We start from the raw sequence: 13,544 nt of genomic DNA, 5'->3' as shown, positions 1-13,544 counted from the left end.
CTTATAAGTGAGCGTAATCAAAGAAGCGACATGGCCAATGGTGGTTCTATTATCCCTTTATTAAAATTAGCAGAAAGAACGTATATTGTATGTATAATTAATTATGATTTCAACTAATCATAAAAAATAATTTATTTAAAGTCCATCTTTATTCCTTGTATTTGATCACTGGACAAAATCTCTTGAGCCCAATAAAAAAAATAGTCCAACTCATAAGTCAAGTTCATATCCTATATTTATAATTATAAATACACAGCATCTCTCAGAACAGAAATAAGCAATACGTAATTTCAAATTAGAGAAGTTAGGTTTCTGTGAAAGCTGAGCAGCACCTGTTGAGTGAGAATTTTTCTCCGGGAAATCTTCCAAGATCGTCGTTCATCCGACGTCGGAGATTGAGCGGAATCCAGTCCAGAGATCAAATCTGGATTAAGATTTTCGCAGGAAAATCAACTTCTGACAGTCTCCGAAGAACGACCATAACTTTCTCCACATAACTCCGATTGAGGCGAAACAGGCGGCTACAGAAAGCTCTTTCGAGAAGAGAAAAGTCGTATTTTTGGGAAAAATGCGAAAGGATATCGTTTGAGAGGTCAAATGAAGCGTCAAAATCTGCTGCATTGTTCAGCGATTTAATTGATAAATTCCTGCGAATTCTTTAGGTATTTCTGAACTCCTATGTGCAGTAATTAAATTATTAGAAGCATGCTCAGTTTAATCGATGTATAATGAATTTAGATAATCCAAGAAAAGATCCTCGAATAATTCGAATATTAATTAAATTTAATATTCCCATAGTATTTAGTATTTAACCCTTAATTGAAATTATGCGTCTAACATTGAGGGGTGTACACTATTTTTTATATGATAATGATTTAATTGCACAAAATATAATGATATTGATTTTTATTTCAATAAAAGGGTGTTTCTGCTATTTATTATTATTATTATTATTATTATTATTATTATTATTATTATTATTATTATTATTATTATTATTATTATTGAAATTTATTATTATTATCATCATCATCATCATTATTAGCAGCAGCTAATTATAGTAGTAGTATTCCGGCGTGAGCTTTGGTCGAATTTCTGGTGGTTGTTTAGTTTGGGCTTTATTCGGATTCAGTTGGGTCATTAGGAGTGTTTCTGTCTCGAGTTGGTTGGGCCGTGGGATTCTCTTCGGCCGCCGCCGGTTTCTTTTTTGAGCTTCACAGGTTTCGTGGGCTTTATTTGTTCTTTTGTTTAGCTTATGTCTTTCTTTTCTTGGTTTTGTTGTTTTGTCATTTGTCTGAGGCTGAGAGCCGGGGCTACTTCAAGACGATGATTAGGTCGGAGTTTTGGGAGTAGGTTCATTCCGCTCTCTCTTCTTTTTTGGTTTTTTTATCGTGTTTAGATGAATACTCTTTTTCCTTTTTAAGATTTTGTCCTTGGAGTTTTTCTTAAAGAGGTTTTAATGAGACTCGCCCCTTAATTTGCTTTTTTGTGCTTTCAAGGAATCTTAAATTTTTTTTCTTAATAAAATCATAATTTAATAATTATTAGCAGCAACTAATTATAGTAGTAGTATTGGCGCTGCTGCTGCTTTTGTTGTTAATATTTATTCTATACTACGTCGACTAGTAGCTAGTAGTATTAATATATACTAGTACTACTACTTGTTGTTTATTAACCCATTGATATTAGTCATGTGCATAATTAATTATTTCGTGATCAATCTAGAAAATAGTGCATGTGTTCAATAATATCATAATTTCTATCAACACTAATAAAATATGTAGCCAAACTTCTGACAAAAAAGTGGAAATTAAGATATATACTAGCATACGCCCACTTGTGCGATGCACGATCAATATCGAAATTGAACGATATTTTAAATAAATAAATATGCATATTAAATATATACTATAATTTAAATATAAATATAAATTTAAATAAAAAATTTAAATTATCCACGATATAATTTCAATAAAAAACACAAATTTGAAAATATATAAATTTTCAATTACCAATTAATTGATTTTTATTGATAATTAAAAGAAATTATAAAAGAGAAAGGAGAGATAAAAGATGAGAGAGAAAAAAAATAATTTTGTAACTTTAATTGATAATAACTTATTCGTTTTAAATTTATTTTTTATAATTTTTATATCAAATTAAAGATCTTTTCATTATCTTTAATTTAACATCCATGTTGAATATCGTTTTATTAATCAAAGTTGACGATTTTTATAAAAGAATCAAAATAAAAAAAGAAAAATGAGGAGAGAGAAATTTTGGTGGGAAAAAGTAGCCATTATACTGTTTTTTTAATATATAGATGGCTGAACAGACCCTAAATTAATGAAGGGGTCAACACTAAATAATACTAGCATATACGTTTTATAGGGGAAACAATGGATTATATTAATTAATACTGTATAAAGAACTACATACAATTCAGATGAATACTTAATTATTTAGTATAATACCTTAAAACTAGCTTCCTATATAATGTGGAAAGACAAAAGTAGTTAGTTGGTCACGACGTTCTATGTTGAATAATGGAAGCATAGTGGTGCAAGTTACGATTTTTTTATGAATCAGTCAGTTCACGAGGTTTGTTATAAACCAATAGTTATCCATAAGTTAGTTTCAGAATTTTTAAATAAAAATAATATAGTCGGATGGCCATAATTAAATTGAAAAACAAATTTTGGCCTCTAATCTTCAAACCATAAAATCTGGCCATTAAATAGACGGTATGCCTAATATATCCTTTTTACTCGGTCGCTGAGGTGATTGCGTGACCGCTGAAAGCTTATGGGTGAGTTGCGCGCTCGCAGGAAAAAGCCAGCGCCCGCTGCACGCATGACACTTATGGCACTAATAGTGACATAAGTGCCATGAGGATCATTTATTACTTGATTTTATTTTGGATTTTCGTTGGCACTTATGGCACTATTAGTGTCATAAGTACCAAAAGGACCATTTTAAACATTTTCTCGTAGGGTTTAGATGTTCCATTTAGGGTTTAGATTATCCATTTAGGTTTTAGATATTCCATTTAGGGTTTAAATTATCCATTTATGATTTCTTGATTCTATTGTTGTTGTTTCTATATTTGTGTTGCACGTATGACACTTATGGCACTATTAGTGCCATAAGTGCCTAACCCGACCTGGCACGCGACCCGCGTGCCTGATCCTACCCGGTTTGCCTCATTAAAGGTAAAAACGTGCGAAATCAATAAAAATAGTCAAATTTTATGTTTTTTCAATGAGTGACCATAAATTGTGTTTTATGCTTCATGTTGGCTACTTCAAAATTTTACTCTTTTAAATAATTAAATTCAGAGTTGTTTCAGAAAGAAATGCAGGTTGCCGCTTTATTGAGATAAAATAGGTGAGAGAAAGAATCTGAGATTAAATACAACTAATGAAATGATATAAATTATTTGACAAGTTCAAATAAGAATAGAAGAGGTCCAAAATAGACAAAAATCTTATGGAGATACTCGCGAACCGAATTAGAATTTGAAGTGGGATTTTTTTTTTTAAGTATCTCGCTCTAAGAAATAGTTAGATTTGATGTGAAGGGAAAACCTAAACCTCGTTTTGTGGGACCGTATTAAAGATCTATGTCTTTGATGGAGAGTTAGGAGAAAAAAAAAACTTAGAACAGCCAACCTCAGAGCAAATCATTTTAAACGACTGGTTTGAGAGAGTAAAGATCACTGTCTTTGACGAAAACATGCAAATCAAGTGGAGAAAGTAAACATGCAAATTAAGGGTGCCTCCAACGGTTGTTTTTTCCAATTTCTAAAACAAAAAACTACCATTGGAGATTTTGGAAACCAGTTTCTAAATTTTCTTTGAGAAACTGGTTGGCAACCAGAAACTAGTTTCGCTGACACAAGAAGCCCCACTTTCTTCTTGATTTGCGCGAAAATGGAGGGGCCCATATGTATAGTTCAAGTTTTTTGCATGTAGCCGTTTTTATTCTATTCACTTGTTTTCCTTTTTCTGTTTTCACTTCTTTTTTTTCTTTTTTTCTTTTAATTCCTCTATTTCTATATCATTTTGAATAGAAACAGATATTGATTTGTTGAGAAACGGCTATTTTTGACCACTTTGTAACAAATAAATTTTCATAACAGATTAATTCTTAAAAAAATTTATATGTACTACAACGGCTAATTTTCACTTCATTTGTAACGGCAAAAAAAAAAATTTAACGGATAAATTTTTAGAAATTTCTATATATACTCATTTCATTCTTTCATTTTCATACAACTCTACAATACTTCATTTTTTTTCTTCTCTTGTTCACTTCATTTTGACAAGTAAATAGTAAGAAACTGGTTTATTGTTGGAGGAGATGTAAGAGAAAAGGTAGGTGGGTTTCTAAAGCTGATGTGGCAGTGATGTGGCACTTTAAAAACTGGAAATCTAGTTTATGATTGGAGGTACCCTAAGAGCATCTCTAATGATGCCTCTTCATTTTAAGGTTTCACTTATGTTATCACAAACACATCATCCAACTTTCACCTCTAATAATACCTTTTCAAATTAAAGTTGTTGCTAACATCATTTTGGATCCACTTTTTACTCATTTTCAACTCATATATATATTCATATTTAAATAAATTTCACATGTATTCATTATAATTTAATATAAATGAATTATTTTATAAATATTACTCCCTGCGTTCACAAAAAATTTGTCACATTGTTGACAACACGATTTTTAATAAAATGTGAATGGAATTGTTAGTGGAATAAGAGTCCCACTTTAAATGTGAAGAATTTGTTTGGACCCTACTATTAAAAATAAAAGTGACAATTTTTTTGTAGAGAGACCAAAAAGTAAATTGTGGCATTTTTTTCGTGAACGGGAGGATATATAACATCATTAGCTAATAATAAATATTTTTTATTTGAAACAAAACATAGAATACAATAGTTCATTTAAAATTAAGAAGTTAAATACAATAAATTGACAATAATAAAAAATTAAAAAAATAAATACATTTTTTTCAAAAAAGGAGAAAGAATGAATAGGAGCGAAAAATGAAAGAAGAAATAATAAACGAAAAACAAAAGAAGAAAAATAAGAACAAAATACAAAAAATAAATAAAAATTCTCCACTTTTCCGCGGTTAGCAACTCTCATCTGCCCTACAACCACCTCCCTAAAATTAACAATCACTTTTGGAAATGCATCCCCTCTTTGGAGATGTTTTTTTTGGAATACATCTCCCATTGGAGATGTCTGTTGGTGGATTCTCTTTTCTTTTTTTCTCGTGTATCCTTAACTTTTAAAATATTTGTTCTCAATTGATGTTATTATTGTAATATCTCCCTGAGCAAGCAATTCCAAAGTAAGAATGGAAGATTCAGGGAGAAAAGACAAAGAGAGAAAGAAGAGAGAAACAGATTCTGTATTCTTGTAAAACTGTATATTACCGTTCCATCACACACACACACATATATATATATATATATATATATATATATATGAATAAGTAATGTACAATAATAATAAATAATATTATTTACAATACTCCCCCTTGGACATTACTTGATTATGTTCATGTCTCTCTTGCTGAAAAACCCTGTGGGAAAAAACAGTCAAAGAAAAGAGTACATGTAATATGTATAACTTTGTGTTGCATTTGTTGCCTCATTAAAAACCTTAACTAAGAAAACCCAATGGGAAAAAACTTAGTAAGGGAAAAAGAGTACAACAAAAATACACCTTCAAGGCATAATGAATTCGCTCCCCCTCAAACTAATAATCTACTAAGCCTACGCATTCCAATATTATGAACATGTTTTTCAAAAGTTGACGTAGGAAGGGATTTTGTGAATAAATCTGCCAGATTATCACAAGAGCGAATTTTATTTATTTTAATTTCGCCGCTCTTCTGGAGCTCATGCGGGTAAAAGAATTTAGGTAATATATGTTTTGTTAAATTTCCTTTAATGTACCCGCTATCCATTTGTGCAACACAAACAGCATTGTCCTCATATAGGACAGTGGGAGATTTATCATCCGCAATACCACAAGATCCGCGAATATGTTGTATCAATGATCTTAACCATGCACATTCTTTAGCGGTCTCATGTAAAGCGATAATCTCTGAGTGGTTTGAGGATGTAGTAACTAGAGTCTGTTTAACAGATCTCCAAGAAATAGTTGTACCACCACAGAGGAAAACATAACCAGTCTGAGATTTAGCATTATGGGGATCAGATAAATAACCAGCATCCGCATAGCCTACCAATGTCATGTCTTGGTTTCTTGGATAGAACAAACCAAGATCTTTTGTACCTTGAAGATAACGAAGTATGTGTTTAACACCATTCCAATGTCTTCGTGTAGGAGAAGCACTGAATCTTGCTAGCAAGTTAACCGCAAATGCTATGTCAGGCCTTGTGCAATTTGCGAGATAAAGTAGTGCTCCAATTGCACTCAAATAAGGAACTTCTGGTCCTAAAATATCCTCATCGTCTTCTTTAGGTCTAAATGGGTCCTTATCTACTTCTAGTGATCGGACAACCATAGGTGTGCTAAGTGGATGTGATTTGTCCATATAGAATTTCTCTAAAATCTTACTCACATAAGTTGACTGGTGTACAAGAATTCCTTCAGGGAGATGCTCGATCTGCAGGCCGAGACAAAACTTGGTTTTACACAAGTCTTTCATTTCAAACTCCATCTTTAAGCATGAACGAGCTTCTTCAACCTCTTTGCGTGTTCCAATTATATTTATATCATCAACATAAACAGAAATAATACAAAAACCATTTTGTGATCTTTTAATGAACACACAAGGGCATATATCATTATTCACATATTCCTTCTTCAAGAGGAATTCACTAAGTCGGTTATACCACATCTTTCCCGACTGTTTTAAACCGTACAACGATTTTTCTAATTTCACACAATACATGTCACGAGTTTCATTTTCCTTCATATGAGGAATTTTGAATCCTTCAGGGATTTTCATATAGATATCAGCGTCTAGTGACCCATATAAATATGCAGTCACGACGTCCATTAACTGCATTTCTAAATTCATTGATGATGCCAGAGATATCAAATAGCGGAATGTTATGCCATCTAAAACAGGAGAATATGTTTGATCAAAATCAATTCCAGGTCTCTGCGAAAACCCTTGAGCTACTAATCTCGCTTTATATCTTGCCACCTCATTGTTCTCATCTCTCTTTCGTACAAATACCCATCTATATCCCAATGGTTCAACATTGTCGGGTATAAGTATTATAGTACCAAGAACTTTTCTTTTCTTTAGCGAGTTATGTTCTGCCTCAATTGCTTCCTTCCATTTCAACCAATCAGAGCGCTTCCGGCACTGTGCTACTGTTTTTGGTTCTGGATCCAGATTATCATTTGAAATAGTACATGCAATTGTAGAGACAAATACATCGTCTATTACAATAACATTTCTGTTATAAGTTTCTCCCGTATTTATAAAGTTCATAGCAACTTCAATGTTGACATCAACCAGATTTTTATCAATTCCCATTATATTATGATCTGGTTGTTCCGCAATCCCAGTATTAGTTAGTGCACTTTTAGAAGTACTGGGATTATCATCTACAGGATGATCCTCTTCAAGAGGTTGTTGGAGTGATATCATATTCTTATTTGATTTTGCTTTGCGGGGATTTTTATCTTTAGCACCAATAGGTCTCCCACGCTTCTGGCGTTCGGGATTATCAGCTGATTTATTTTGTCCATATGGAACTTCAATCCTTTGTGGTGCATTCATAGCAGGAATATGAGATTTTGTCACTCCTTTATGATCAGTAAATGCATCTGGCAAATTACTTGCTAAATATTGCAAGTTAATTATCCTTTGAACTTCCAGTTCAGATTCATTAGTACGTGGATCTAAATAGTGAAGATTCTTTTCATTCCATGAAATTTCTCGACATTGTGTTGAAGTTGGGCTTTTGTCTCCCCCTAATGTCGGGAAATGATCTTCATCAAAAATACAGTCAGCGTACCGGGCAGTAAATTGATCCCCAGTCATGGGTTCAAGAAATTTAATTATAGATGGAGATTCATAACCCACGTATATACCTAGCTTACGCTGAGGGCCCATTGTGGTACGTTTTGGTGGCGCTATTGGAGTATAAACTCCACAACCAAATATTCGCAGATGGGAAATGTTTGGTTCTTTACCACGTACTAATTGTATTGGGGAATATTCATGATATGCAGTTGGTCGGATTTGGAGCAAATTTGCAGCATGCAAAATCGCATGACCCCAACAAGTAATAGGTAAGTTTGATTTTTGTAGCAATGGTCTAGCTACTAGTTTTAATCGTTTGATTAAGGATTCAGCTAGACCATTTTGTGTGTGGACATATGGAACATGATGCTCCACTTTAATACCCAATGACATACAATATTCATCAAAAGATTTTGATGTGAATTCACCGGCGTTATCCATTCGAATGGACTTTATTGGGTAATCAGGAAATTGAGCTCTTAATTCGATTATTTTGGCAATAAGCTTCGCAAATGCTTTATTGCGAGTAGATAACAAGCATACATACGTCCATCGAGTAGAAGCATCAATCAGGACCATAAAATATTGAAATGGTCCGGACGCCGGGTGAATTGGTCCACATATATCTCCTTGAATTCGTTCAAGAAAAGAAGGAGATTCTAATTTAACTTTGGTACGAGAAGGTCGTACTATAAGCTTACCTTTTGCACATGCTTCACAAACAAATTCATTTGAAGGTGATAGATCTTTTGTTTGTATATTATGCCCAATAGCATTAGTTATAATCCGACGTATCATATTATGCCCAGGATGACCCAAACGTCCATGCCATAATATAAAAGATTTTGGGTCTTTAAATTTTATGCTTAACGCAACATGATTGTTAGATTTAATATGAGTATAATACAACCCAGAGGAGAAAGAAGGGAACTTCTCAAGAATTTGTTTCCTACATCCAACATTTTGAGTGATGAGAAGAAATTCACTATTGTTATCGGTTTCAGTTTCAATGTGAAAACCGTTTAGTCGGATGTCTTTAAAACTAAGAAGGGTACGTTTTGATTGTGGATACAAAAGTGCATCATTGATAATTAATTCTGTACCCATAGGGAGTATTAGAGAAGCTCTTCCAGAGCCGACAATAAGGATATTGTCATTTGCAATTGTAGTGACACTCCCCCTTTTTTCAGTAAGAATTTGAAAATATTTTCTATCAGTAAGTATAGTATGTGTTGTGGCACTATCCACTAGACACAATGTACTTTCATTCTCCATGAGTTGCAAGTTTGAGTTTGACATTCTAAAAATTAAGAAGTAAAATATAAATCAAGAAAATAGCAAATAAAGATAGCAAATATGTCACAATAATAATAGAATTTTAAGTATTGCAAACACACAAAAAACAAACTAAATTACTAACAGTTTGCAAATAAAACGTGAACCATAAATAAAATCCTAAAATGTCTGAATAATCCAACAAATCAAATTACTTTTGATCTCCATAATCTTCAAGATCAAGTTGCATTAAATCATCATCATCGGCATTAAACTCCAAATTTGCTTCAGGCAAACTGGCATGATGTATTTCACTTCGAATTTTCTTGCCTTTCTTGTTCTTTTGTAACATTTGATATGCTTCAACGAGGTGCTTGGCGGTGCGACATGTACGACTCCAATGACCATCGCATCCACACCTGTAACAAGTTTGTTGTGTTTCTGGAGTTTGCTGAGATGTACTTGCTTCTTGTGGATGCGATGTCTTATGAGATCCTTTTCCATGACTTTGGAATCTAGCAATATGATTGTATCCACGACCTCGACCTCTACCTCGACCTCAACCTCCTCTATGGGACCAACCTCGTCCACCACGTTGGGACCAATTTGCTTTTCCTCGGCCTCTCCCTCGACCACCTGTATAAGTGGTAGCATGTGCTTCAGGCACTGCTTGTGAACCAACTGGTCTTGCATTGTGGTTTCTCATCAAAAGCTGATTATGTTTCTCTGCTACAAGTAAAGCAGAAATAAGTTCAGAATGCCTAGTATAATTCTTGGCCCTGTACTGCTGCTGGAGTACAAGGTTACTGGCATGAAAAGTAGATAGAGTCTTCTCTATCAAATCAATCTCTGTAACTTCTTGCTTACAGAGTTTCAGCTGTGACACAATACGATGTAAGGTAGAATTGTACTCAATCACGGACTTGAAATCCTGAAAGCGTAAATTCAGCCAATCATATTGTGCCTGAGGGAGAATAATGGCCTTTTGTTGATCAAAGCGATCCTTCAGGGATTGCCATAGGACAGCAGGATCCTTTTCAGTAAGGTACTCATTTTTTAAGTCCTTATTCAGATGATGACGCAAGAAAATCAAAGCTTTCGCCTTCTGGGCGGAGCTACATGAAGAATCTGGAACTATAGCGTCGCTCAGATCACATGAGGCGAGGTATATTTCAACATCCAAAGCCCAAGTCAAATAGTTACCACCATCAAGAGCAAGCTCGGTGAATTCTCTTTTGTTGATATCAGACATATTCAAACTATAACAAATAATGAAAATAACAAACTATAAATAAACAATTATACACAATTATTTTTCAACCAATTCATTTAATAAATAACAAACAATAAATATTATAGTTGGGAGACGATCCTTAAGACGTAATAATATCTATCCCGTAGGGAGAAGATCCTTAAGAAATTAATACGCCTATCCCAACACATTAAATAAATCTTTGTTTTTATTAAAAATTATATAAGCAAAATCTGAAACTCAAATAACTCAATTTTTTTTTTTTTTTTTCAAGAAATCTAAATCCCCTTGAGTCAGATTAGATATATGATACATCCTTCTCCTACATTAAGTGTGATTCATTCTTGTATCTAAAAATTAATAACCTGCCGACGCCATACTAGATAACAGTACTAAATACTATATAATTAAAGATGTCGAAGAAATAAAGGGAAGAAAATGGTAGAGCGATAATTTCGAAATCAGCATCCCAAATTTCTAAATTCGAATTCTTTGTTTAGATTATCATAATTGTATAAACTATCTTGTTTCTAGGTGAGTTAAGGAAAAAAATTTTATTAATTATGGCCAACAAACACTCATCAATTACTCAACCTCAATTACCAGAAGCGAGAGTATAACAAACAGAGAGAAAAATAATTACGCCATTAATTTGCCAAATGCGAGACAAAAAAAATAATAATTACCTTGCAAGAAAAACACGATTTTTTCTTATGGCCTATCTCCGTGTTCACTCAATTGGCTAGAGACTCGTGCTGATAACGTATTGTAATATCTCCCTGAGCAAGCAATTCCAAAGTAAGAATGGAAGATTCAGGGAGAAAAGACAAAGAGAGAAAGAAGAGAGAAACAGATTCTGTATTCTTGTAAAACTGTATATTACCGTTCCATCACACACACACACACACATATATATATATATATATATATATATGAATAAGTAATGTACAATAATAATAAATAATATTATTTACAATAGTTATAATAGTGAAAAATGCCATTTAATTAGAATTTATTAATCGTTGATTAGAGTTTATTTATCTGAATTGAAATTTAGTACCCTTATTCAATTTTTTAAGGGGATTTGGCAAATAGAATCTCGAACTATTTTGAATTTATAATTTTAACGTGACTTTTGAAGTTTAGCGAATTAAATCATCACATTTTTAATTTTTGCAGTTCTGCCCCCAATTTTTTAAGATTGTCGGGATGCTGAATTAGAGCTTACGTGGATTAGTAAAGATGATATCATTTTTGTAAGGCCTAAACAACGTTGTTTTATACAATTTCAATTAAAAACTTCCCCAAATTATAAAGGGAATATATCCTGTATTTGTACCATAATTTTCAATATTCAACAATTTTATTTAAAACGAAGTCGTCAAATGAATATTATGTGGCGAACTAATCCACGTAAACTTCAACACAACAATCTGACGACCGAAAAAAATTAAGGGAACATGCAAAAATTGAAAAGATCATGATTTGCCACACTTCAAAAGTCGCATTAAAATTACAATTTTGAAATAGTTTGTAATTTTATTTATCAAAATCCCACTTTGAATTAATTAATTAATTTAATAATTAAATTAAGGATTAAATAAATTAAATGGGTGGTCCTCTTTCTGCACATGGAGACAGTTACACCAGATACCACCTACAAAATAACTTCTTCCAGTGTTAAATAATATCCGCAAATTAATGACTACTTTTCTTAATAAAACATTAATAATAATAACAAGAATAAAAATATATTAATGCTAATCAATTTTATAAAAGAGAGACAGATTTTCCCTTTTAATTAAAATTCTATTTTAATCAATTTTTTAATTTTACATATAAATCTGCAAAAATAACTTAGAAACTAAAAATATCATTTTTATTTATTATTGAAATTTATAGTAAAAATCATTTGAAAACATAAAAAATAAAATAAGAATAAAATTACTTTCTTCTTCTTCTTTTTTTTTTTTTTTTAATTGTAATATCCCCTTGAGCAAGCAATTCCAAAGTAAAGAATGGAAGATTCAGAGAGGAGAGAAGGAGAGAGAAAAACAGATTATGTATTCTCATAATCGTATCTGTCAGTTCCATCATATATATATATATATATATATATATATATGAATAAGTAATGTACAATATATAATAAATAATATTATTGTATTGTAATATCCCCTTGAGCAAGCAATTCCAAAGTAAAGAATGGAAGATTCAGAGAGGAGAGAAGGAGAGAAAGAAGAGAGAAAAACAGATTATGTATTCTCATAATCGTATCTGTCAGTTCCATCATATATATATATATATATATATATATATATATATATATAGGGGAGAGTTCAATGAAGACCACTCCCCTATATAGAGAACGAAGACCAAATCTAAAGCGTTAAATCCATGTAATCTTGCGGTCATGATTTATTTGATCTGATTATTTAATTTTCGGCCATTTAAATTCATTAAGGCTAAGAATGTAAATTAATCTTTTGCACAGCCGTTATTAGCTATATATGAATCATATCAAATCTTTTATTTATGGTAAATCATTATTAAGATATGTTTGTTACAAACTATAAACGTTTTTGATGCATTTTTTGTATCGTTTTCATCTTTTCCTATTTGCATCGTCAATACCAGTCCACCATTGAAGAACGATTTCATTTGTTGCAGAAGATTTTATGGAAAATCAAGGTGATTTTTATTGTTAATATTTCAGCAAATTCTTATTATTTGTTTATCATTTTATTTGTTCGAACAGTTCAAAATTAAATAATCTATATGTTTTATTTGTTGTTGAATCCATAATTAGTCAATGTTATATATTCCAGAGTGACATTCATTAATTCTTATATATTCATGAAGATGTGTTATTTTATGTGCATTTATAGTTTAATACGAATCTAATAACCAGATGGATTATGTGCCACAATAACCAAAAGAATTATGTGCATTTATAATTTTATTCGAACTTAACTCCGTTCATCTATT

The 13,544-nt window shown here is 32.0% G+C and overlaps 1 protein-coding gene and 1 long non-coding RNA gene across 2 annotated transcripts in view; one reads left to right on the top strand and one right to left on the bottom strand.

Moving 5' to 3' along the window:
* Positions 1–13,544, top strand: part of LOC131007093 (uncharacterized) — a 44,251-nt gene that overhangs the window by 7,324 nt on the left and 23,383 nt on the right. The window lies entirely within an intron of this gene.
* Positions 9,472–11,401, bottom strand: LOC131007091 (uncharacterized). The gene is made up of 2 exons (XM_057934248.1): positions 11,243–11,401; positions 9,472–10,563 (listed from the first exon to the last, which is right to left on the bottom strand). Exon 2 carries the CDS (start codon positions 10,554–10,556, stop codon positions 9,864–9,866), a length of 693 nt encoding a protein of 230 aa, XP_057790231.1. The 5' UTR covers positions 10,557–10,563; positions 11,243–11,401; the 3' UTR covers positions 9,472–9,863.

This window comes from Salvia miltiorrhiza, chromosome 1 (genome assembly GCF_028751815.1).
Source record: "Salvia miltiorrhiza cultivar Shanhuang (shh) chromosome 1, IMPLAD_Smil_shh, whole genome shotgun sequence".
Taxonomy (NCBI): Eukaryota; Viridiplantae; Streptophyta; class Magnoliopsida; order Lamiales; family Lamiaceae; genus Salvia; species Salvia miltiorrhiza.
The sequence above is the reverse complement of the archived record's forward strand: the minus strand, read 5'-3'. Positions and strand labels throughout refer to the sequence as shown.

Excerpts from the sequence above, each read along its gene's own strand:
- LOC131007091 (XM_057934248.1), bottom strand. The coding sequence starts at position 10,556 with ATGTCTGATATCAACAAAAGAGAATTCACCGAGCTTGCTCTTGATGGT.